The sequence below is a fragment of the Vigna unguiculata genome, chromosome 5 (assembly GCF_037176805.1).
Source record: "Vigna unguiculata cultivar grain cowpea cultivar isolate G323 ecotype 2 chromosome 5, ASM3717680v1, whole genome shotgun sequence".
Classification (NCBI taxonomy): Eukaryota; Viridiplantae; Streptophyta; class Magnoliopsida; order Fabales; family Fabaceae; genus Vigna; species Vigna unguiculata.
In genome coordinates, this window is record NC_140796.1 from 53,383,945 (window position 1) to 53,409,590 (window position 25,646).

At 32.0% G+C, this 25,646-nt stretch overlaps 5 protein-coding genes across 6 annotated transcripts; 2 read left to right on the forward strand and 3 right to left on the reverse strand.

Moving 5' to 3' along the window:
• Positions 1-4,284: 4,284 nt before the first annotated feature.
• On the reverse strand, positions 4,285-6,746 carry LOC114183819 (protein IQ-DOMAIN 6-like). 2 transcript variants are annotated; one of them, XM_028070970.2, is made up of 5 exons: positions 6,489-6,746; positions 6,178-6,384; positions 5,504-5,731; positions 5,286-5,399; positions 4,285-5,169 (listed from the first exon to the last, which is right to left on the reverse strand). In XM_028070970.2, the coding sequence occupies exons 1-5, from the start codon at positions 6,558-6,560 to the stop codon at positions 4,561-4,563; spliced, it is 1,230 nt and encodes a 409-aa protein (XP_027926771.1). In that variant the 5' UTR covers positions 6,561-6,746; the 3' UTR covers positions 4,285-4,560. The 2 variants fall into 2 exon arrangements, with proteins under 2 accessions (XP_027926771.1, XP_027926770.1); XM_028070969.2 differs by having other exon boundaries at positions 4,285-5,172.
• Positions 6,747-9,502: 2,756 nt separating this feature from the next.
• Positions 9,503-12,421, reverse strand: LOC114182945 (IQ domain-containing protein IQM4-like). The gene is made up of 8 exons (XM_085674055.1): positions 12,054-12,421; positions 11,744-11,855; positions 11,428-11,493; positions 11,199-11,287; positions 11,015-11,102; positions 10,610-10,840; positions 10,310-10,411; positions 9,503-10,213 (listed from the first exon to the last, which is right to left on the reverse strand). Exons 1-8 carry the CDS (start codon positions 12,404-12,406, stop codon positions 9,812-9,814), a joined length of 1,443 nt encoding a protein of 480 aa, XP_085530181.1. The 5' UTR covers positions 12,407-12,421; the 3' UTR covers positions 9,503-9,811.
• A 3,954-nt stretch (positions 12,422-16,375) lies between these two features.
• Positions 16,376-17,516, forward strand: LOC114183231 (uncharacterized). Its single transcript, XM_028070166.2, has 3 exons — positions 16,376-16,727; positions 16,920-16,981; positions 17,169-17,516. Exons 1-3 carry the CDS (start codon positions 16,622-16,624, stop codon positions 17,403-17,405), a joined length of 405 nt encoding a protein of 134 aa, XP_027925967.1. The 5' UTR covers positions 16,376-16,621; the 3' UTR covers positions 17,406-17,516.
• A 641-nt stretch (positions 17,517-18,157) lies between these two features.
• On the forward strand, positions 18,158-20,927 carry LOC114184786 (coatomer subunit zeta-2-like). The gene is made up of 6 exons (XM_028072094.2): positions 18,158-18,169; positions 18,838-18,997; positions 19,513-19,660; positions 19,766-19,843; positions 19,925-20,009; positions 20,246-20,927. The coding sequence occupies exons 1-6, from the start codon at positions 18,158-18,160 to the stop codon at positions 20,303-20,305; spliced, it is 543 nt and encodes a 180-aa protein (XP_027927895.1). The 3' UTR covers positions 20,306-20,927.
• A 443-nt stretch (positions 20,928-21,370) lies between these two features.
• LOC114185305 (RNA-binding (RRM/RBD/RNP motifs) family protein) lies at positions 21,371-24,889 on the reverse strand. The gene is made up of 6 exons (XM_028072962.2): positions 24,549-24,889; positions 24,348-24,388; positions 22,821-22,984; positions 22,630-22,732; positions 22,372-22,541; positions 21,371-22,268 (listed from the first exon to the last, which is right to left on the reverse strand). Exons 1-6 carry the CDS (start codon positions 24,665-24,667, stop codon positions 21,804-21,806), a joined length of 1,062 nt encoding a protein of 353 aa, XP_027928763.1. The 5' UTR covers positions 24,668-24,889; the 3' UTR covers positions 21,371-21,803.
• Positions 24,890-25,646: the final 757 nt, after the last annotated feature.

The following is a 25,646-nucleotide window of genomic DNA, read 5'->3' on the forward strand; positions in this document are numbered from 1 at the left end:
TCATTTATATTAAAATTGTTACTGATTATGTTATTCTTACTGGATCTGTGATGAGATTTTGTCTGTCTCTTTTTCTCCCTTCGCATTCCAATGCATTCTTTACCATTTCCTGAAAAACGTTTTACTTTTCTACCTAATTTAGTTTTAAATCTTTAATTAACAAACATCTTTACAGATAACTCTTTAGCAATTCCTATAATTTTTACCAATTTTTTAAGTAACAAGAAGTTTGTAATTTATTGCATCACACTTTCTGAGTTATTAAAAAAAAATCATAAAATTTGTGAATTTTGCTTTTTATCAACATTGTTTTACTAATAATCTACAATTTTAAATAAATTTTAATCATCAAGAACTATAATAAATGAGATATTTGTGTGTATATATATACATATTAACGCTTCTTATTTACCAGTCATAAAATGCTTATTCACTAAACATTTTCACGTGAAATGCTAATCAGTTACTTCAAACACGCTTTCAAGAAACAAAATATAAAAGAAAAAATTGTTTATTGTAATAAATGTTTTAAAAAAAATTAATACTTTTTATTTTGCAATTAGAAATATCCAATGTGATATGTCATATATATATATATAATATTTATTTAATTTAGAAATTAAAAAAAATTATAATAGATGATAACTTTTATTCCTAAGAAAATACATTAAATAGTCATCCAATTTGATGAAAAAAAAAATGTGAAGCATGAGCATTTTGGAAATGAAACATATTTTTATAATATTCTAGCAAATATAAACATATATATATTTTCAGGGTGGAAAGGAAAAAAGATGACACATGAATCAAAGACACTTATTTAATATGTTTAATTTAAGAGCTTGGACATTGTGATTCCTGTTTTCTAAAATAAAAGGAACAGAATATTCAATTATCTTTTGTATAAAAGTGTGATAGTTACTTTAACAAGTTAAAATTTGACATAGATTTGATGTAATTAAGAATGGATAAAGAATAAAGAAAAGAATGGTAAGAAAATGTGAGTGTGATTTGTATCCAGAAAAATGGTAGCACTGGAAAGAAGGCAATGGGGACAAGTTGAAGAATATAATTGCCGGCCACTTTGTGTACGCATTTCATTTCATTTTGATCGATGGCCACCAAAAGCATCTGCACAAAAAGTATGTTTCTTTTTTTTCATCCTGTTCAGGGATTCCATGTAAAAATAATTGCCTCATCTTAGATCTTTTCTGGATCGGATGCCCTAAATTATTATATCTGCACCTTCTCATAATTCATATTATTTAATTTACTCCTCTGGTTTTTGTTTTCTGCTGTGTGTAAACTGGGTGTTACTTGTTTGCTGCATACATATATATAAATACATACTTATTTTTCAATGATCTAGGTTAAAGGAACACGAGTGTTTCACGAATGTAATGTGCGTGGCAAAAACATGAACCATAAACTAAAGGCAACCTTGTTTCCATGTCTTTGTTTGGCTATTATTGTTGCATACTCATTCTGTTTGACCATTTCATGTCCTTCCAGGTTTTGTTATTCTGATCTGCATATAAACATGTGTACTGTCAAAGTAACAAAGTTTTTTTCTTCAGTTTTTATGTCTGAGATGTTGGATACTGCATTAAAATCCCAATTAGAATTCCGAAAAACAAGTTATCAGATGTTACTCAATTACTAAAAACATAATCCTAATGATTATAAACAGGCCGGTTAAATAGTTTCAGAGTTTTGTCGTGTACATTGATGACAGCAAGATTATGTTTTTGTAAGAGATACATAGAGTATCAGTTTTTTCCACAAATTCTGTTTGTGTTAGTTAGAAGTGGATCCAAATTGTTACGCAGTGTTTTTGAAGTTTGAAGAGAAAACACAATGAATTATGGATTGAGGGTTGAGGGTGATATTAATTACAAGTGGGGCTAGCCCTTTGAAGAGTTCCATTTGTAGTAAAAGAAAAGCGAAGAACAAGTTTCTTAGTTGCTGTGAAACAGACAGCACGGAGTTCTTATAATTTGTTGCTTGTGGGAGAAAAAAGTAGGAGCTTGGCAAGCTTATGATGGAAGAAAGAGGTAGTTAAAACAAGATTCCTAATTAATTGCTGCACATGCAACATTTAATACTACTGGGCTCTTTGCTTTATTTGTTGAGCCATCAAAGGACTCTTGCTGTCAGAGTATTTTGTTTTTTTTCCTCATTCACAGAGATATCAAAACAAGTACATGAAAGAATGGCATGTAATTTTTTGTCCTCTATTGATCTCAGATTGGTTTTGGTAAGGGTCATTTTCAGTCAAATGCTAGTTTCCTCCTCTTTTTCTTGCTTTTCCCCCTCTCGAGAGGGTGGGGAATTTTCCTCATACAAGGAAAGAAATCAAGATGCATTGTCCCTTCAGATACAACGAGAATCTAAATAAAGAAAAGTTGCATAGGCCTCACCTAAAGTTATCTTCAAATCTCTTTTGCCACCATGCTATGGTAAATAAATAACCACACACACTATCACAAAAACTACAATTTTCTTGCATAAACTGTTTGCTATGTATGTGTATTATCAGAAAAACTAAACTGATATTATATGATATGATATTCAACTCATAACTCTAACTGTGATTAAAATGAAGACAGAAGATGCTTGAATTTGAATTTTGATGAGTCAATCAATAATTGAAAGTGAAGGGCCACATTAGTATTGATGAGTATGGCCAGTGCAAATAATGGGAAAAAAAGAAAGAAAAAGAGAACAGAGGTTATATTCTTCATAAAGCAAGGAAACAAGACTAGAAATGCCCTACAGAAAAAGGGATATCCAAGAAAATAGGCCTCCTACAAGGACCCACTGCCCCCACTTCGTCTTCCTTCTATTCATGGCAATCCCCCATGAAAGGAAGCTTGCACATTTACTCCAAATTGAAGAAAGCGTCACACACTTTTTCTTTCCCTCACTTGAGAATCCCATCAAATGACATTCAAATTTTTTTTACAACTTTTGGTAGCATCCTGATTTCTTGCCTTTGTTAGCGCATATTCTCACGTGGAAACCCTATAACTATAACAAACAACAGCCTCGTCTTGTGCACGTACACCATGCAATGTACACAAGTCAAACTAATACTCTCTGAATTCACCTTTGAACCGTTCCATTGTTTGGTCTCTTTGCCACTCAAAATGTTTCATTAACGTTGTTTGTGTCTGTTTTACCATTCTTTTTTAGCAGTTAAATTATGCAGAGATGCTTCAATTGTGACGGTAATAACTGTGGTCCTTGCATGATTGACTGGAACTGGACCATACTGCATGTTGCATCATTACATATTATGAATTGGACCACGTGATTTAACTAGCTATTATATTATTCTTGTTGCTTAAGTGGAGATAAGCTTTGTCAAATAAAGCTTACTTACACTTCTCTAATCTTGAATTGATGCTTTTTGCATCCTTCCCATCGTATTGACAGTTACTGCTCTGCTGTTTTGGGTCGACCATGGAGTTTACTGGTGCAGAAAAAAACAAACATGATTTTTATTTTGGTCCACAACTAATAAAAGAACTATTTATGATAGATTCAGTTGAAGATATTAAATAACAAAGTGAAATGATTAAGTGGTTTATTGAAAATTTATTACATAGTTTAAGACTACACCTTCAAAATGGTCCCACCTCTCAAATGAATCTTTATGTGACATTTACATTTTCAAATTTATAAAAAAACAGTAGTACTTTATTGAATTTCATGTGTAGATTAGTACAGATTATAATAACTTTAACTTTTGATTAATCTTTATGTGACATTTAATTTTTTTTTTATTTGTAAAAAGTTTAATGATACCTAATTGGATATCATATAAAATTGATTAGATGTCACTGTATCAGACTACCAATGAATGACACTGTCAAATGTTAATTTGTAGTAATGCAGAATAGGACACACTGACCAGCAGCACAGTATTATTGCAAGACTGCTACTCAAGATAGCAAATGTGTTTAAATTGGCTTATTTTGAAAAAACAAAAATATTAAGTTTAGATTTAATTAGTTAATAGTTTTTTTTTTCCCATTGAAGCCCAGCAACGAAAACATGTAGTATGTTAAGATGGGTATTGATCCCAATTGAAGCCCAGCAACCAAGCCTGCAACTGACAATATTACAGGCTGTAACATATTATTGTTCTTATTTATTATTTGGGGCAAAAACATTCAAATTCATGAAGGAGGGAAGTTGTTAATTCCATAGTATATAGATAAAGGAGCACTGGTCTAAGACTTCACTAAATTGTGGGAAGCTAAAATACTGCATTGATAGTTTCAAAAAGGTGAATAATACTGTCTTCATATTAAGCTACAGAGTTATATAATTCACACAGAGAAGCCACTTATGCTTATATTAGTATGTAAACACCATACAGATTAAAATAGTGTACTAGTTTGTTGCTATTTCATTCTTCACACAAAAAACAAAACCACCTATGTTATCTACACGGTCAATTAGCCCTTTATCCTAACTTGCACGCATGTTCATGTTCATCTCGATCAGTCAAAGTGGCAATGGACAACAAGCTGTTGCCACTGTTACAGAAACTCATATCCGAATTTGTCGTTTTTGATAACTTGCTCTCAGAGGTGTTGCACAAGAATCCTTCCATACGTTAACTGAAGGGTCAGAATTAGAACTGCTTCTAAAATCTCCATTCATCAAACCTGTGGTTGTGCTGTGAGACACACACTCCTCCATCGCTAGACTCTTTGAATTCTGGGAAGAACTCCTGCTAGTTTTCAGTTTAGCCTTGGTTGATTCAGTCAAATTCATGTAGCTTGGTTGATGAACCTCTCTTTCCTCTGCTGCTTCCATTAGAACAGTATTGGTGGACGGAAAAGATGGAGATCCAGCTGTATAAGAAGTTGACACAGGACTATCATCACACATGTATTCAGAGCTTATTGCCGAAGATGAAGGAGTGGATTGGCTAGTTATTAGAGGTTTAACTGCTGAAATCCTGGATGTCACACCATTCTTTCTTATTTGAAAAGCAGGAACAATGTCTTCACTCTTCCTGTAATTTGGACTCTCCCAAGGCTTGGCCTCCATCCAGCGTTCTAACAAGCTACATCCTAAGCTCTTGTTGCTTAGGTTGTGCTGCTTCAGAGGAGTCAATAACTTATTGGCATTTGGACTGGCAACCAGTCTTGACTGCTACATGCAAGCAAAATTAAATTTGAACCACATGAATTTCTTGAGTTGTTAGCTACTAAAATCTTACCAAAGCAACAAGCTTATTTCAAAGCAAATCTTCCCAACTTCATTACCTGTGTGGACAGAGAGTATGCCATCGCTCTATCCCTCTTGATAGCTCCTTCTTGTCTCATTCTTAGCTTTGCTTTAACTTCATCCATGGTTCCAGGAATGTCACACCATCCATGCTGATAACAATAACAGAAACAACGCTACATGTTAGCATCTCCTAATATATTAACTCAAAATCATGATTAGAGAATGTTACATAATTATGAAGCAAATCATTAACCTCAATTTGCTTAAAAGGATCAGCTAGGTTGCGATACTCATCAAGTAATTTCTGCACGGCTTTCCCTTCAGGAGAATTCCTCACATTCCTTGCCCTCACATGTGCCTGAACTCTAACAAGAGCCTGCATACACCTCAGAGTGACGGCTGCTTGCTTTCTGACTAACCTGCCTCGAAAAATAGCTTGCAGCCTTACCACTGCCTTCAGGGCCCTCAAAGCTCGTTTAGCCTGCAAAACGTGTCAACAGAGTAAAGGTCGACATGAAAAATAAAATAAAACAAAGGTAAGAAGAGAATGACTCAAGCACAATAGACACATTCATAATTTCCAACTCATTAGAGACACTAAAAAAGCTGACCAGGAATGTTAAAATTCCTTTTCACTTGGGTTGAGCTTAGAATCGCTCTGAACTTATTTGAAATCATAAAAACACATGCATTCCTTTTCTTATTTATTTCGATCTATTGGTGGATCTTGCACGTGCAAGATCCGGAGGTTCCAATTCCCAAGTTCTAAATCTTAATTCTTCTTTATCCTAAATTGGAGATTCAAAATTCAGGGTCACATCTATCATAAACCAGGGTCTAATTCAAGATATGTTAGAAATCATGAACTCAGAACATAACTAACAAGCTTAGATTGTAGGTTAATGCATCCATGAGGGTGAAAGTTACCAAGAAGGCTCGAAACACAGCCTGAATGCGGATGGCAGCCCATTCCTGCTTGATGAGCTTGAAATCTTTGGGAACCATCACAGCCACTGCATAAGTAAAGGAAGAATCAGGTACAGCAGTTTCACCACCTTTCTTGACGGTGGACCCTTCTGAAGAAGCTCTCCATAGCTTCCATTTCTTCTTGCTCTTGTTTTCACCACCCTTCTCCTGATTATTACACATTACATTACATTACATTACCCATACTCAGTGAACAACAGCAAAAACACCAAACTGAAACACATACAAAAATAGTAGGTTACTCCACTTACTTGATCAGTTGTTGAAGTTGAGGTCTTTCGAAAAGGAATGAGTGACTTGAACCACTTTCCCGAAGCACCCATTGGAGAAAAGTAACCGTTTTTGCCGAAGGGTATGAGAAGTTTAGTTTCTGCTGCGGAGCACTGCGAAAGAGAGAATTTTGGGGTTTTAGCTGTGTGTAAGAGAGAGTGTTGTTGGGTTAATTAAGGCAAGGTTGAGAGAGAAGAAAGTTTTGAAATTTGAATGTGTGTTGGTGGAAGAAAAAGATCATGAAATCAAATCATAACGGTAACTAGAGCCTCCTACTTAAAAATCAAAACTCACCTTTTTCTTCATTTCCCACGCACGCTCCGATTTGACACTTGTCACTAGCTATCCGCGGATTCTTGACATAACCGCACACCTACCCAGCCCATTAGAATAAGGCCCAATATAACAAGGCCCACACTCTTTTTTCTTAACAGATTTCTTGAATAACTAGTTCTAGGAATGGTCCAATTAGTTCGGTTTTTTTAATGACATACGTGTATAATCAATTATTTTTCATTGTTGATTATCTTAAAATAATTTTTAATTACTTATAATAAGAAACTAAAACTATTTGTGTGAAAAAGAAGATAAAATATTCAACAATTTACAAGGTAAATTTCTTAAAAAAAATCATGAACTCAAGATCAATGTGTATAAAAAGATATGACACCAAATATTTATTATTCTCACTTCTTAATTTTCTAATTGGCACCAAATAATTTGAGAAACTATATCAAACAACACTTTCCCTTTTATAACTGTCAAGTCAAATATTGAAAGATATGACAGAAAAAAAACCCTCTCAAATCATAATAATAACACTCAAATAAAAAATAGTGTTACAATGAATCGATCTAAGAGTTAGCATTTATAAGTTGAAACACTTGTACTAGTTGAAAATATATTTTGGTTATTAAGAAAACTTAATTTTTGTATTTGTAAAATAAAGAGTGAAATGGAAGGATAAAATAGTAGATATAAAGTATGTGTAAAATTTTTAGATAAAAAAATTGACTTAACTTTAATATAAATTGAATTGTTTCATAAAATAATTATTCTAGTTTAAAAAGTAAAAGAAATATTATCTTATACACATCTATTAAAGTTATATATCAAATTATTATATGTGAGTTACAATTAATTTTATTAATATGGTTCAAAAAATTAAAAAAATCACAAAGTGACACGTGACCTTCACTGTTCATTGTCATTAATGATTTTAATGGTGTTAGCAAAAAAGAACCTAATTGAATAAAATTGACAAAAATTGAGACTTATTTGAACACAAAACTAAAATTAGGACTTATTTGACAAAACTTGATGAAAATTGAAAAAAAAAAAGTATTTTAACCTATTTTTTAATATTAAGAAAACAAGATTTAAGGCTAACTATAATTTTATTTTATCTTTAATGGGCATGGATTTTTCAGAAAACTCTTCATAACCAAGAAACTCGATATTGAATAACACGAAATCTCAGTACCTTATTAAAATAGATTTTAAAGCATTAGAATAACATCTTAAAAAAATGAATATTTTAAACCTGGTACTGTATGCTGACTTTGTAATCCTCATCATAATTGATTGTTTAAATTAAGTGAATATTTTATTTAAATGAACTGAATTTATTGTTTTCTTAATATTTAAAAAAAATCAAATACAATTTAAAAATTCGGAGAATATACAAAATTCAATGTAATTCAGGTAAAAATAAAGTTTTTTTCTTAAAAAAACAAATAAAACTACCTCAAATCATTAATAGATTTAAATATTTTTATTTAATATTTATTAAATTACTTTTATTTATATAATAATCAAAACTTTTGCACTTTTTAATTAAAATTTAACTTTTATCTCAACCGAACATTGTGATAGAGATTTATCTTATTTTACTTTGTTTTCATAAAAATATAAAATTTAATTAAAAATACTTAAATTTATTATATTTAAAAATTAATTAATTAATAAATTAATTATGTTATTTTAATTCTATTTTTATATAACGTATTAAACAAAAGTTAAAAAATAAATAAAATTAAAAAAATATATCAAAATAATAAGGTATTAAAAATAAAATAAAAAAACTAAAAAAAAATAGAAGCAAAATTAAATTATATATATATATATATATATATATTCTTTTTAATTTTTTTTATATTTTCTATATAACCTTTTAAAATAAATTAAAAAATAAAAAACTAATAAAAGAACAAAGTATTAAAAAATTAACTAAAAAATTTATATATATATATATATATATATATATATATATATATATATTTCTTTTTCTTTTTCAAAATTCCATAACTATCTAAATCAGATTTTGAGATCTCATAAGTTCTTTAACTGGATTCCAAAGTTTGGTAAGTTTTTTAATTGAATTTCACAATTGAGAAGTTTCTTCTTAATCACATCTTGAAATTAAGTAAATTACTAAATCAGATTTTGAGATCTGATGAGTTCTTAAATTTGGTTCTACCTTAATCGGATTTCGAAGTATTGTGATATACTTGCTGTAGTTTTCAAAATATGGTCACTTCGGAGTGTATCAGTAATATAATAATGTTGCAAAGAAACTTTATAACATAATCATCTGTTTGTTTTAATCTTCAAGATTAAACTAAAGTTAAATGGAGAAGAACAAGAACTGTAATATACGGAGAAAGTTCTTTCAAAACACTTGTAAGACATTGTTGAGTCACCTTGCTTGCAATTTTGAAGTTCTTATTGCAGATTAGCGATACAAAACTTGTCAACATGAGAAAATAGTTCCAAAAAAATCATGACAAATGTTGGAAGCAGTATCCATCCACATAATCTTGTTGCATTATTTCCAAATTTTGTACAGAGGATCAATAGAAGCTGGACAAGGAAGAGTGTTAAGAACACATTTCTCTTTGTTCTTTGTTTTGAGAGCCATGATCATTTCGTGTTTTCATTGCTGATAAGAACACATTTCTCCTCACAAACTACTCTGACATAATAACGTAAAGAAGATAGAAAACAGAATGAAGCTAATACTCTAACAATGATCGAATCCACATCAAGAGATGATAAAAAAATAGCTGTATTTGCAAATGTGATCTGACTTACACAAGAATGGACTATTAACCTAACCCTTACTACTAACGGATAAACGGGTAGGGCAAAAAATAATTCAACAGAAACTAACTCACCCAAATGAAAACAAAAAAGGTGTTGGGTTAGCTCCTTTGTGACCTTTATATATAATATTGTAATATGTACTAATGTTCCAAATTTTAATACAAAAACTAAACAAGTGTCCACCATGCATGCATGCACTTCAACAATGTCCATGTAGCATTGGGCTAGGAAGTCCCATGTTCACAAGCTTAGGTGACATATGTTTAGTTCTTGGTCTTGGAGAAGGAATTGGTGCTTTTCCTGCAAATGTTCCCTGGTTCACTCTGGGTGAAAGATTGAGCTGTTCAAGTGCTTGAACTTGGAATTTTGTTGGATATTCTCTCACACAACCAATCCTAGGACCTACTCCAGTACTCCATTTGCTTGACATTGGCTTGTTCTCAGCTACTGAACCTTCTTCTTCCACTTTTTCTTTACCTTTATTATTATTAGCAGTGGAAGAGTCACTGCCACTCACATTGCCTTCCATGTACTCAAACCCCAGCTTCTCATCATTGCCAGCTTCACAAGGTGGAAGAACATCTTCATCCACTGCATCTTTCTGCACCAGACAACCACCATCAAATTATTACAAAATGCTTCGCCAAATTCATGCTTCTATTATAGGGGTAACATGCTTTTATAGTGTTTAATTCACCTTTACATTTGTCATATCCACTTTGTGTTCCTCCAAGAAGCTGATGAATTCCATGAAATTTTTCTCTGTTGGACGGTAGTGACCACTGTATGGCCATATAGCCTGCGTAAGATGTAAGATGAAGATCAATTTAGAACTAACATGATTGTAAAAACTGAAAATAAGATTAAAGTTTTGAACTTTTGATTTTGGCATTCGTATATAACTGTAAGATTAAAACTTTTAGTTATATCACATTCTTAAAATAAGAACCATTCTTCAATTTCTTTCTGTGAAATAAAACAGATTTTTGCAGCATACTTGAAGAATTCCATGGTCAACAACCAATCTTCCAGATGCAATGGTTGCACCACCAGCCAGAAAACTGGAGTGCTGAAAATGGCCTTTGTTCTTCTGCCCAACATACAAAATTCTAGATAAGCTAAGAACAAAGATCCACTTGGATTCCTCGGTAGTGTGTACAAGGTTCTTGCTCTCTCTATAAACAAGCCTCCCATTCTCTACAATCACTTCATATGCTTCCCTTTCTTTCTGCATAATTCAAGGAACAACGTTGAAACCTTTAATACAAAGTCATCATAGGTGAATTCAGCAATTCACCAGTATCAATGTCACGTAACAAGATGCCATTGTTGCATTATTATAGAATTAGTACAAGTGTTATCATACGTGAAATTGTGTATGGTATTTAGTGAAACAACTTACAGGTCCAAGGTACTTTATGCACTGGTTCTGCAAGTTCTCTCTAGGACATGCTTTTAGATCCACTTTTTTGCCATCTCCAACATCCAACCTTCGTTCACCAAGATACAGTTAAGAAATCAGAAAAAGAAAAGGATTCAATTTTTTTCAGACTAAGGCATTTAGCATTCCACTGTTAACAATTTACCAGTAGAAAAAAGGCTGATCGCTCTGGCTACGAAACCAGACTTCATAGTAAAAGTGAAGGTTGTGACCATATCGATGACGGGGATCAATCTGAAAAATATATGAAATCATAGCCTTGATTAATTGGCTTCTTTGGATTCTAAGAGGATAATGACAAAACAAAGGAAAAACTGTTATATTTAGAAAAAATGAATTTATGTTTTAGTCAAGATGTAGACGGATGAGCTTACAGCTTCAAGCCAGTATCTTAGTGCTAATTTCTGTGCCTTATCATCTTTGGACAAACCTTTTCCCACCTAACAACAGAACAAAGAAAAAAGTATAGTGGTTGTCATTAAATTCAACAAGATCCTAAAGGAAATTTTTTTAAAAGAGATGGTAAACTTTGAATACGTCTCTCTGGTCCTGGTCAAATTATGTTAAGTACATCACAATGAAAATGGTTCAAAGAAGACTAATATGGGCCCAAATATCGAAGCAAAGTACATAGAAAGATATTCCTTAGTCAAAAGATTAAAGTTTATGGCTTCTAAAATTAAAAAATACCTTAGCAGCCATCATCCTAGCCTTTGCCCATTTTGAAATAGCTGTTTCTGATTTATCAGAGTCAAAATGGGATATAGAACACCTGTTAGCATTAATCACCGAATCCTTCCACCTGAACCAGAGAAAAAAAAAACTTAGAACAGTAGTTTTTAAAGTTCACTGTTCTTTTTAAAAATGTACTCATCTTAATCTCTATTTTTAACTAAAACAGTTCTTTAATCCTTAGAAGAGGCTAAAACTGCATAGTTTTTGCAAGAAGTGGTATTTTGTAGCATTAAATGCAAATATTAGCTCAAAATGAGAAGAATATAATAGAGTTGGATATTGAGCAAACCACAGCTCCTCGCAAACAACTGCACAATCAGCCAGAATTCTTCTGATCCTGTAACTCTTGTAGACTTTCTGAACCTTAATTGCTGCTAGTTCAAGCTGATCATAGGACTTTGGAGAAAACATTTGTTCTGGTTTTTGTTTGCTGAACAAATATCTGAACGAGAATGCGGTTTGGAGCTTCAGATTTCCAACCTTCCTTCTCTTCAAACTCGTAGATTTTTCAGCAGTTGCATCAGCTATCTGATCAGGCTTAAAGAAATCATTCAAGTTTATCTCGTTCTTGAAGCTCACTGTGACTTCTCCTTCCTTGTTTACCGCAAATATTCCCATTCCTATGCAAAAATCTGCAACACTGTGCTTTACATTTTCCAGTATATTCATGTTAATTATTAGCAGTGACACACTCAATGCAACAACTTGTTCAAGATACTTATACGTGAATATTGATAATGCATGGGATAGCTATATAAGTACACATAGCAAAATCATATACATAAACAGAAGAACGAGAAATGACTCACCTGGTATTAAAAAGTGAGGTTGTTTATAGTTTCATGTATGCAGCAGAGTGTAGCCTTTGAAATGGCGTTTCACAGAGTCTTATATACTGCACAAGTTTGGAAGATTCATTCATTAGACAGATTCAATTTCGCAAAGTATGTCATAGACAAATGTGGACAATTGAAAATTCGGTTCTGTTTGAATAGAAAATTAAGAGAAAACATTATGTATAACTTTATGGTCCCATAAAATTGAGTTAGTTTGAATAGTAAATAAAAAATAGAAAAAAAAAAAAGATGTTGCGACTTGCTGAACCCACGAGGTGTTTGAATGGGTTCATTCAATATTCATACAATATACTGTATACGTATACGATAATGAAGAATAGTAGAATAATAGGTGTCTTACATGTGTATATTTATACCATATATGTAACCAAAAAAAGTATACCGTACCGTACATGGTTTTGTACGTCTTGGAAGCAGAAGTGAAAAAGGAAAAGTTTGGCTTCACGCGGAGAATTGAAAGAAAGAGAATGAGTCAAGGCTATAAATTTTGGCTTATATTTCAAAAACAAAAACCGGTCCAAATTAACATCTTGATTTACGAAATTCAAGTTTGAGTCTAAGTTCCACGTTAACTAGAAATGAGAAAGTGGAGCATCATATAAGGATCAAGACCCATAAACCCATTGTCTTAAGATTTTGGGTTGAGAGTGACGTCTATGCCTTATGTAGTTAAACTCAGGTTTCATCGGTCAAATGAAACCCTTTCTCCACATACAGTAGTATTAGAACTGATAGTTAAAATCAGCTCGATCTCTCCGATGAAATCCCTTTTCTTAAAAAAAACCTAACACAATGTATGTGTCATTTGTGCATGCTTTTAATAAATACATATTTATATATAGATAGAAGGCTAAAAGGAAATGCAAAATGTTCTTCAATCCATTATTACAAGTTCCAAGGATTCTCTTTTGTTAATAATGGTTAATACCATTACTAATACATGGGATTTTTGTTTAGAAACAATTTTTTTTTTTCTTTCCATATCAACAAAATCCTTGTATAAATTAAGAATAGATAATGTTCTAACATAGCTACCTAAAAGCTAGTAGAAGAAGGTAGAAGGTACCTCGATTATGTTTATGGCGAGAAGAAGTACAGTGACAGCACAGAGGATACACCGGTAACTGTTTCTATGAATGTCACCAAATGGAACACTCTGGCTGTGGCTCATGGTGTTCCCATGTAGTTACATTTATAGCAGCAGAAACAGATTGGTTTATCATGGTTCCAATTTTTAATTTGATGTAATTAAGGTTATTAAATTGTTCCATCTATTTCATGTGGTTTAAGAGAAGGACAAGTTGACCAATTGGTGTTTGTGTCTGAGACTCAGATGAAAAAAAATGGCTCTTCCTTCTTAAAAGTGGTCGCAGTGACATCAATGACCCTCTGCGTAATGGAATATCTGTGATTAACAACAACACGCAATGCACAAATCATAGGTGCATTGCGGTGACAATTGATGTCACAAGTTTAGAAAAATGGATTAGCGTGTTGCATTCAGATATGCTAAAAGATGGGGTAATATACATTTTTTTTTTATATAAAAAAAAAATCATGAGGATGAAGTGATAGAAAAGTATCATGCTGTTAAAAATTATTATAAAAGATATTCCATGAATAAAATAATTTTTAAAAGCTTTCATTGTTGTTCTGTCAAGTGGGAGTCTCTGATTTGGAAGTTTAAGACCAATGGTTCCATTGATGGAAATGGAGATGGAAAGTTTAAAGTTTTGCATATAAATAAAATGAATGATGCTGAAAACATGAGAAAATACATTGCTTTATATAAACAAGAGTAAATAATTAATTTAATAATATATTAAAACTTAATATATTACGATGAATAATTATGAGGAGTATACATAATTTTAAAAGTATTTTGTATAATTAGAGTTGTAGTCATTTTTAACATAATTTATAATGTTCAGTATGTGTGTATTAATATTATCTCCATGGTAAAGAAAAAAAAAATGTGAACATTGTTATGAGATAGGAAAAACAAATTCTACAAGAAAAAATATTTATTTGTAAAAGAATTACATAATTCTTATGGAATATATGTCTATTTTTCTTAGTGACTAAATTACATGATATTATATAATTTTAAAATTAAAATTTTTAAAATAATGTCAAAGCAAAAAATATCATTTTTCCGAAAGATCTTAGACTATTCGCCAGCACCGTTTTTTATTTAATTTTAATTGACTATTGAACAATTTGATGGATTTTGAACCCATTTTTCACTTCACTTTATTTTTAGGTTCTAATTACTTTATATTCTCAGTTCAATAGTCCATCACTATTCTAATTAAGTAGTATATATTGTTATTTTATTCTGTTATTGTTTTTTCAACTCTTTTCTACCATTTTTGGCTTATTTTTTTGGTTAGAGATTCAAAGTTAATACATTTATATATAGAGAATATAATACACTTGGAGTTTCAAATATAAATATATTAAGAGTTATGGTTTATAGATGAGACATTCATGTCATTAACCTTTATATTTAGAACATTTCCAAGTTAATCATGCAATATATATAGTTAATGTTCATTTTCATAAGTAGTAAATAAGCCTAAACATTTCATTATACTTAATAGTGATTTCAAAATGGATGATAAAAATAATTAAGGAAAATATATTTTATTAAGTAACTAATAAAGAAGGAAATAAAATCTCGTGATTGAATAAAACACATAACAATTCGATTTACTATAAACATTATAAAATATGTATCGGAGAATGAGAAATCAAAAAGCTAAAAAGAAAATCTCAAACTATGTGTATCTTTTGTTATCTTTTCTATCTTATACTTTTTGCTATTTCTTTTGAAATAGATAAGTTCGGGTTAACCTTAATATGTGGTTTACTTTTAGATTAAGTAAGAATTACATTGTTAACGGTTTAAAAATTACGAAACACAAAGTTTTAAAATATAATTATTGAATAGTCAATAATATATTAAAAAAATATTTATATAAATTTGAGTTAAACATCTAAAATTTAATGTTTTGAACATTCATATATTTATTTTAAAAACTATAATGTAAAATGTCATTTAATTTTAAAATTTTAAATAATACATAACTTAACTTTACATTATATATATAAATTAATTAGTGAAATGATCCACTTATTCATAATACTCCTGAATTGAATCAGAATAAATTGTAGACTTTTCAAATGTTTCCTTATTCAGATTCAAAACTAAAGACATTCAACACCAAAGACATTCATAACCAAAGACATTCAAACTACAACCTGTTATGTGAAAAAATAGGCAGCAGAAGATGTGAGGGACACCCAAATTTAATGTCTTCTAAAGAAATGGTCCAAATTTTGGATCTTGATGAAGATATTTGTCTGTTTCCCAACAACTAACTCCTGCAAAGTTGACTCTAAGCAGAGTAATAATATATTATATTAATATATCCATTTAACTAAGTCAATAAATACTACTGGTACAGTGAAGTATATTATATTTATTTTTTCTTCTGCTCCACCTTTATATGCATAATAACTGTCACCCTGCCATCGATTTCTTTCTTCCGTATATGGCCATGAAATTAAAGCATCACTAAAAGACAATGGCTCTGCAGTCTAGATATCAAAATCATTATTTTAATACGAAATATCAGAAAAATTATGAGAGTGTTGCAGGTGTTTTCAGACCCAAAATGGGTGCTGTCATTCTGTACTACTACATCACCATATATTCTGCATTACTTTAAGATTCATTGTAACAAAGATAGACTAGTCTTAGAGCACCTACTCAAGTGTCAAAACAAGCAAAATCACTTGCTTCTCAAGCAAAATCTCTCATCTTTTTGGGAATTACAATTCTTAGCTACCCTTTCTCCCCTTCTTATATTTCACAATTCTTGCCTCTTGTTGTGAAGGGAGAACCAAGATCATAATCATCATCATCATCATCATCATCACATTCATCATTTGCTGTTTTGAAAATACAAAAATGAAAGTAACATTATGCTGTTTTCTTCTGCTAGCTCTACAAATAACCAGTTGGGAATCTGCAGCAAGAAGATCCTTTCCTCCTTCTCATACCATGTCCAATGCAGGTTATTAGTTAAACTACACACTGTTTTTATGTTTGACTTGTTAACATTACGTGCTAATCATGATCAGCAATTATATCTTCATGATATTCAACTTTTCTCAGTCCATGTAGATCTTTTCAAATGTGAACAGTGTTCTTTGACAACTAACTATTACATTCTTGTTGTACTATGTTGTTGTGTATGCTCCATCAGGCCCCAAAGAGGCACCAGGACCAACGTCTTCTTCACCACAGAATACTGCAGACTCAGAAAAGGTATATCATGTCACCCTTCTTCCATTTTCGAGTTACATAGATGGATGCTGATTTCTGGTATCCTAGAGTTAACATGTTAAGTAGTTGTCTCAAAGATTTTGAATTGCTGCAAAAAAGAATACTGTTTTGCATATAGTTTCAGACTTCCTAGTACTAATGTGTTTTTTTTTTTTTTCCTTTGATAAAGGGTCTAATGGACAAGGAAGTTATGTCAGATACTATGAAAAAAACATACAACATAGGAATGAGGAAAATAGGGTCAGTTCCACCGAGTTGTGAGCATAAGTGTTATGGTTGCACTCCATGTGAAGCTGTTCAAGTTCCCAGCACCAGCAGCAGAAACAGTAATTTGGGTTTGCAGTACTCAAATTATGAGCCAGAGAGTTGGAAATGCAAATGTGGTCCTTCACTCTACAGTCCCTGATGAATATTATATATGTGCTTGTTGTTTGTTCTTCTTGTTCATACCCATTCAATATGAATATACTTCTGGTTCATATATAAATATAATCAATGATCTCCTACTTCTCTCTCACCTTCATATTTATTGTTTATTAATGTAGCGTGGAGCCACCATTATTTACAGCACATCTTAATTATAACTTATTCAATGTACAGACCGATCTTTTTTATCAAATATTCTTAAAAAAAAAAATACTTTTGGGGATGTTTGGGTTTGGGTGGATATTTTTAAGAGTTGCGTCTAAAAAATAAGAACAAAAAAATTGAAATTAAAAACTTTATTATTATTTTTGTTTTGAAAGTATTTACGAGGAAGTTGATAAATAAATTTCTTTAATAAATACTCAAACAAGTCTTTGAAGTGGGTTAACTTTCATGTTCAAAAATATGGCAATTAATTATTAACACTATTGCCTTTAAAGTTTATTTAGTTTCCTTTTGATTTAATAAACTTAATTGTTGGCCTGAAAAATAAATCAATTTGTTCGTAACATTTTTATTTTTATTTTTCAGGGTTTGTGTGTACATTAATTTAAATTTAAACTATATATATATATATATATATATATATAAACACTATATCAACTTTTTTTAGTTATTATAGATTATAATATTACCAATATTTTTGTTTAGCAAGTTTGTATCTCAAATCAAATCTGAATTATATGTCACACTCATAGTCCCGCATTTTGTAACTGACTCTGTTTCTCCGAAATGGCTACCCAGGCAAGTTTCTCTGTTTTTCATTTCATACTATTCTTAATCACAATGCAATTCCAGAAAATTACTGATACTTAACAGTATCAACTATTTCACATTATTTATTTCTATGGATTCGTGAAGGTTGAACCAATATTCGATATCTCTTGTTTTCTTTTTTTCGTTTTCCATTTAGTTATATGAATCCGAAAGAGATTTAGAAATTGAAAATGATGTATATTGGGATTCGAGGTTTTGTGCTTGTTTCAGTTTCAGATTCATATTATTCAGTGCTATTATCTCGTAAACTTTACCAACATAGCATCAATTCATGAATCTGTACCTGCAAAAGTGGAAACAGTACTGACAGAATGGATTAAATAAGAATGAGATTCGTTTTTCTCTTGTTTAGTCACAATTGAATACTGCAAGGCTTAATTGGATTCTCGGGGATAATGAGTACTCTGTATATCAATTATTATTGTTACCAGCATTCATTCCATTGAGAACTAGTATCGGACAATGAATGAGAACGATTATTGAAAACAAAACAAAAAAAGTGCGTATCTTCCTTAATGAATGGAATGACGTGATAAAAAAATGATGAAATCTGATTTGAGTAAGGTATGGGCTGCACGTATTATATAATAGTGTTAACTCTCCTTTCATGAGTTGTGGGTACATTTTATCTGTAGGCCTCATGTCCGTTGATAAAGAATATTCTTCTTCTCGATTCAGAGGGAAAGCGTGTGGCAGTCAGGTATTTTTCTGATGACTGGCCAACTAACAGCTCAAAGATTGCTTTTGAGAAGTTTGTGTTCAGTAAGACAGTTAAGACAAATGCTCGAACAGAAGGTAAGCATCAGAGTTTCACAAACACTCATCACAAAACCAAGTCATGATTTTAAATGCGATGCTAGGATACTGGCATATCGTAGGTATTGCAGGTTATATGTTACGCAGATAGATATGTTAAAGTGTGTTGTTTGTTTATGTAATATTTTTGGATCATGGTTAGTCTTTCTTACTTTCAGTTTCAAAAGTGATTTCTTAAGACTTGATTTTTCCTCTTTTCCTTTTGGGCATATCAACATGCATCCAACATCAGTATTCTCTATAGCCAAAACTATTTGTACTGGTATTTGTTGTTATCATTGAACTAAAGAACGAACTTTGTCAGAATGTTGGACTGAACAATTTGTCAGTGAACTTTGAGATATATAAAATATTGGTTATTCTTTCGAGTGTGGCTTTAAGAGATTTCTTTTGATCATTATTTTATATTGTCATTTACCACCAAGTGGAAGTCTTTACTCGTGTTTATCCTGTTTTTTTGGTAACGGGGGTATGTCGTTTCACATCATCTTTAGCTGAGATCACATTACTCGACAGCAATGTCATTATTTACAAATTTGTACAAGATCTCCATTTCTTTGTCACTGGCGGGGATGATGAAAATGAGATCATTTTAGCTTCAGTTCTTCAGGGTTTCTTTGATGCAATCACGCTTCTCTTAAGGTATTTTAGATTGGATTTTCTTTTTTTATCTAGATTTTATATACAGATGCATTTTACTCATCATGCTTCTGTCTTCTCTCCTATTATTTCTTATGTCATTTACAGGAACAATGTTGACAAAAGAGAGGCGCTTGAAAACTTGGATCTTATACTTTTATGCCTTGATGAGATTGTGGATGGAGGGTATGCATATGTTATTAGTCACATTTCTTTTTTGATACTGCAACTATTTTATTTATTTTCTAGAGGTTTTCTTCCTTGAAGGATGATACTAGAAACAAATGGACCGCTTATTGCTGAAAAAGTGACCTCCCATAGCATGGATGCCGAATCCCCCCTGACTGAGCAGGTAATGCAACACTCTTTCTCTTTTCTTTCTCGCACATACTGTTTTTACATTACAGACCCAGGGTTGTTTCATTTAGTCCTCATACTAAACTTACTTTTGAAGGCTATTATTTAACACTTTTTTCCGTAAAGTTAATTTTGTTACTGAAAAATCAATTTTGATGGACAAATTTTAGGTTAAGACCAACATATTGCTTTGATCTTCAATCTGATGATTGTAAATTTCTGATATTGCAGACACTGAGTCAAGCCTGGACTACAGCAAGAGAACATTTGACAAGAACCCTTCTAAAATGATTTTTGCATGCGCTGGAGTTTCTTTTATGTTCATTCTAGACTTTTTAGTATCTAGACAGTTAACGTACTAAACTCTGATTTTTTTTTTTTTTCATTCTTTAGTTCTGTTGTTCTTTTAAAAACACTGAAGAGGTTTTATTTATCTTAAATAACCATTCAACCATAAAAGTATACACTATTAAACTGATAAAATTTTCACAATCAAATAATCTATTTTGTAATAAAAGTTTTAAATCTTTTCACTACAATATTTTTTTTTTTGGTTTGTGATGAAACAATTCACAATCGAAGTGGGACAGAGGCGCTAATCGACGTTGGATGCTAGATAAGTGGAACAAAAAAAGTGGCTTAATTACATTTTCAATCTTACCACTATGATTCACTTGATATTTTCACTTTTCGACAATTTTTTACTTAAATTTAAGAATTTAATTAAATACGCTAAGAGCATAAATCATAGCACTTTTAATTCTTGATTGTCAGGTACAATGATATTTGAAATCTTTTACTAGTTAACTTTGAATATAAAAATTTGTACTCTTAACTATGCAATGCTTCAATTTCATTAATCATTACAATTAAGCTTCCTTTATCAATTTTCTTTTGCATAAAATCCTTAAATCTTTAGCTTCCACTCAGATGCAAAATATAATTAAATGTTGGTAGTGGTAAAGAACACAAGCTTACAAGCTTAGTACAACGGCGCCGTATTTGCGTCTGAAGAATTGACTCTTTCCATTCAGTCAGTGGAGCAGGGTGTGCATAAGAATTGAAAAGTACTTGTAGACAAATTGTGAATCTCATTAAATGCAAACATTCATTTGTTATTCTCTAGCTCCTATCTTATCACTATATATCACTGCGTTCGATTATTATTTAATATAATATAATATAATTTAACACTTCATTTGTTACATCCATAAACCGTGTAGTAGACGGGGCCCCGTTAATAAAATATGGATACAAATGTTACAAGAGATAAGTAAAGAACTGGTTGTGGATGTAAAAAAGGGCAAAAATTTCAACCAGAATATAGAAAAAGTTCAAAAAAGCATTTCAAACATGTACAAAAATATAAGTTTACTCCTAAATTATGTCATATCAAACAAAGTCCCTTTAAACCTAGTTAGAACCAACGATGTTCAGCTAGTATACCCATTTCCACCGAGGGGATTTTGAATAAACCTGATTCTTAACATATTTGTAGCGAGAAATCTAAGTGTTTGTGTGTGTGATTTTTGCTTCTGGTAGTTAATTTTTACCAGCATCTAGGGATCTTTCATATATGACGCTTCTAGAAATCAGCCTAGTCCTTATCAAAGAAACTCCAAGAAAGTTTTGCAAAATCCATTAGATACAATAACATATATACCTTTTGTTTCCCAACTTCTCATCTGAATGAATTATATCTGCATCAAACCTGGAGGGTGCTACTGCTGTCGCAGCCATACCTTTTGGAGCATTGTACGGTCTGCCGACTCTGTCTTGATAGCAAAATTCATTTCCAGTAAGGATGGTACCTTCCAGTTGTAGGACCATCGTCCTTCTCAGCTCCTTTCCCACCATCATAGCCACTGTTGCGGTTGAAATTACCGTTTCTTCCATATGCATTACCATCTCCATGGGAAATAGTGCCGCCACCATAAACCCCAGGATTACCATAAGAATTGAGTCCATAGCCGCCATAGCAATACATCGGTCCACCATATCCAAAGCCATAACCATATCCACAATAACCACCATAAACAGTGGCAGCACTTCCGCCAAAGCTTCCCTCAAAATAGCCATATGCGCCGTTCATTCCAGGATCTGTATACTGTCCACCTCTTTTTCCATGATTACGATTTCTAGAGCTATTCCCACCATATCCATCCATTCCATTGCTAAAACCACCATATGACTTTCGTGAGGTACTGATGTGATCAACTCCAGATCTTTTCGGCTCAGCTCTCTTAATTTCAACCTATATTTATAGTCAGAAAAGGGTATCCAAAAGAAAAAAATAATATCAGGTTATGTGCAGCACAATAAGAATATCCTATTGTAACTTCAATAGTTTCACTAACCTGCTTGCCTCCAATTTCATGTATTTTTCCCGCTGAAAATACCTTTTCGACTGAATCTTCGTTGTCAAAAGTTACAAATCCAAAGCCTCTAGATCGCCCAGTGTTGTGATCTAACATAATTTGGCAGTCAACAACATCGCCATAAGGTGAAAAGTATACCCTCAACTCATCTACAACGTACACAATCCAGTAGTCAGAAGACAGAACACACAAATTCCCATATAACCTAGAAGAGTAAGGGCATCTGGTTCACTATACCGTCAGTGAAAAGTTGGGGTATTCCCCCTACAAATATCTTCTTTGTTTTTAGTACTCCAATTCCTTCCATGTCCTCCCTAGGGACTGTCCTCTTCACTTCAACCTGATCAAACAAAATTGAATTTGTCATCAGGGGCAAGGATGTGCACTGCTACAATGTTTGAGCCAACATGTTCGAAACAAGAAGTTACCACTCTGCCATCAATGGTATGTTCATGGGCCAAAACTTCATCTGCTACAGCTGAATCGGCAAATGTTACAAAGCCAAAGCCACGTGGCCTTCCAGAAAGTTTATTTGTCATTATTACTGAATCTGTTACTTCTCCATATTTGCTGAAGTAATTAAAAAATGATTCTGACAAACAAAAAGAAAACACATGCTAGAATGAGATAATATATACATAAAGGAATATAGGTTCAACCATCCTCTATTTTCGAACAGTATTCTTCACTCCAATAGGAGGGACACGTAAATAACAAGTAAACAGAGAATGAATGAATTAACATAATAACATACAGTCTTTTGTATCAAACAAACTGTGCTTGAGTTGCATGCATGGCATAAATCAAGGATGAGGGGAAAAACTCTACAAAAACATTCTGATCCACATTATAATTGTAATGCTTAATAACATTTTGCATCAGATAACAACCTATAAAATATATTCAACGAACAAGATAAATAAGATCAGGGCCATATTCAGGTTCAACTAAGTACTCTTAATCGGTACTTCAGACTCTCTTCAAAAGTCCCTATAAAATCACCATAATAGAACAATCAGCACCAGAAATTAATGTTCAAAAAAAACTGAGAAGGGCTGAAAACTACCAAACAGGCTACAAACAGTATGGACACAAATGGCCTTTTCTAATAATTGAACTAATACCGATAGCACTCTGTAGGTCTGGTATAGCAGTGAAGGGATGTGTGTGTGGCGCCTTACTGTCTTAGGCAGCTAAAAGATTTGCAAAGCAGAGCATTTTTCAGCCACCGAAGCAGTAATAGCGGCCATTATTGTGGCAACTTCTGGCACTATAGCTGCACAACAGGAAGCCCTGTCGAAAACTCATTTCCCTCACCTAACCCAGGTAGTATTTTTCAACTGATAACAAGACTGTGACTCGTGCATGTGTATGCTTTAGTTGTCAAGGTAATTTTTTTTAATCAAGAATCATAATGTATATCAAAAAGGAAGATTCAGAGGCAATAAAAAATAACTTCAGAATATATCTTAGACATAACAGATAGTGTTTGGCGCAATAATTTTAAACTAGGAATAGATAAAACAATTTAACCATAAGTCTCACAAAACAAATTGTTAGTTGTGTTTGAGTTTGTGAAGTCTTGTTCTTGGTCCAGCCATGGGTCCCCACCAGCCCACTGGACCAGCGACTCGCGGCTGGCCCAGACGGTTTTTGCAGAAGACGGAATTGGAATTCAGGACATAGATAGGACCCAAAAAGTGTGAGCACGGTAGTTTTTGAGGCCTGTAGTTTCAAAAAACGAAAACTAGGCAACAAAACACCCAAGCATGCAGCAAGAATGGAATGAATGAGTGACAAATAAAGTAGTAGATCAGAAGTGCTCCTCCGATTCTTTTCATTGAATAATTTAAGAACAGGCATGCATGGACGAGAAAACAAAAATCCCTTCGTATAAATTTTCTACTCCAAAAGGAAAATATTAAATTTAATTTATGGAGAAGAAGTGAGAATACCTTGAGAAGTCTCCCATGAAATGCCCCCAACGAAAAGTTTCCTAACACAAAAAGAAAAAACCAAATCGTCAAAATACCCACGAAAGAAGTGTAATTGGGAAAAAGGGTGGCGCGAAGAACATGCAAGAAAAAAACTAACGCTGCAAAGCCCCTTTCTCCAGAAAAACACATGTACCACCACCCACTACAGAAGTAACTAACCCTGAAGACGAATCACGAGGATTGGGGGAGGGTTTTGCGAGCTCATCATTGGCATCACCGTGGTAGGCGCCAGGTTCAGATTCGAATTGCAAGCCATGCTGAGAAGGATAATACTCCATTGAAAAAAATTTCAGCGTTGAATTACTCTCTAACCCTTCTACTAAACCCAAAATAGTGCAATTTCAGAAGATGAATAATCGCACATGCTATGGCACAACGCAGATTGTTGAAAAATGAAGAAAAGCAGAGTGAAAAACCCTAGAAATTGAACTGTTCAGAAACCTCTAGCTTTCCCTTACCCACTGCACCTGACACAAAATTCCACACTAAAAGCCCTGGTAAAACTAAAAAGGTGCAAAAATATATAAAACAACTTTTAATTCTGCCACTTAAAATTTGGGTCAATTTATTTAAATTTCCAAACTAATACACTTTACCATTTTTTTATTTTTTATTTTAGGAAATGTTGTCTGTTCAAATAACTGCATGTAAGACAAGTGTTTTCTTATGCAACACATGGATGTAGATATATATATATATATATATATATATATATATATATATATATATATATATATATATATATATATATATATATATATATATATATATATATATATATATATATATATATATATATATATTTTCTTTTTCACTTTTTTTCCCTTGTTAACCAATTTTTTACTTTACATAATTTTTAAAAAAAATACCCATAATAAAATATTTGAATTATGTTTACTTATAATCATAATAGTTAGTAAAACATTTATTTTTATACATGCTTTGTTATGGTTACTTTTTATTTTGATAGAGAATTATAAGTGCTTTTATATATAATTACAACAACATTACAGAAATTAATAAGAAGTATTTGCCTTTATTTACACAATTTTTTTTATGATGTTAATATAAATTTTAGAGAGATTATTTTATCAATATTTAGTTTTTATAATAAAATTCACTATAAATAGTTTTTCAATACCCTATTAATAGGGTAAAGACAAGTAGTAAGAAACATGTACCTGTGATAACCGCTGTATTTAATTATATATTAAACAACTTGCTTAATTAATTTTCAACACATGATATATTTAATTT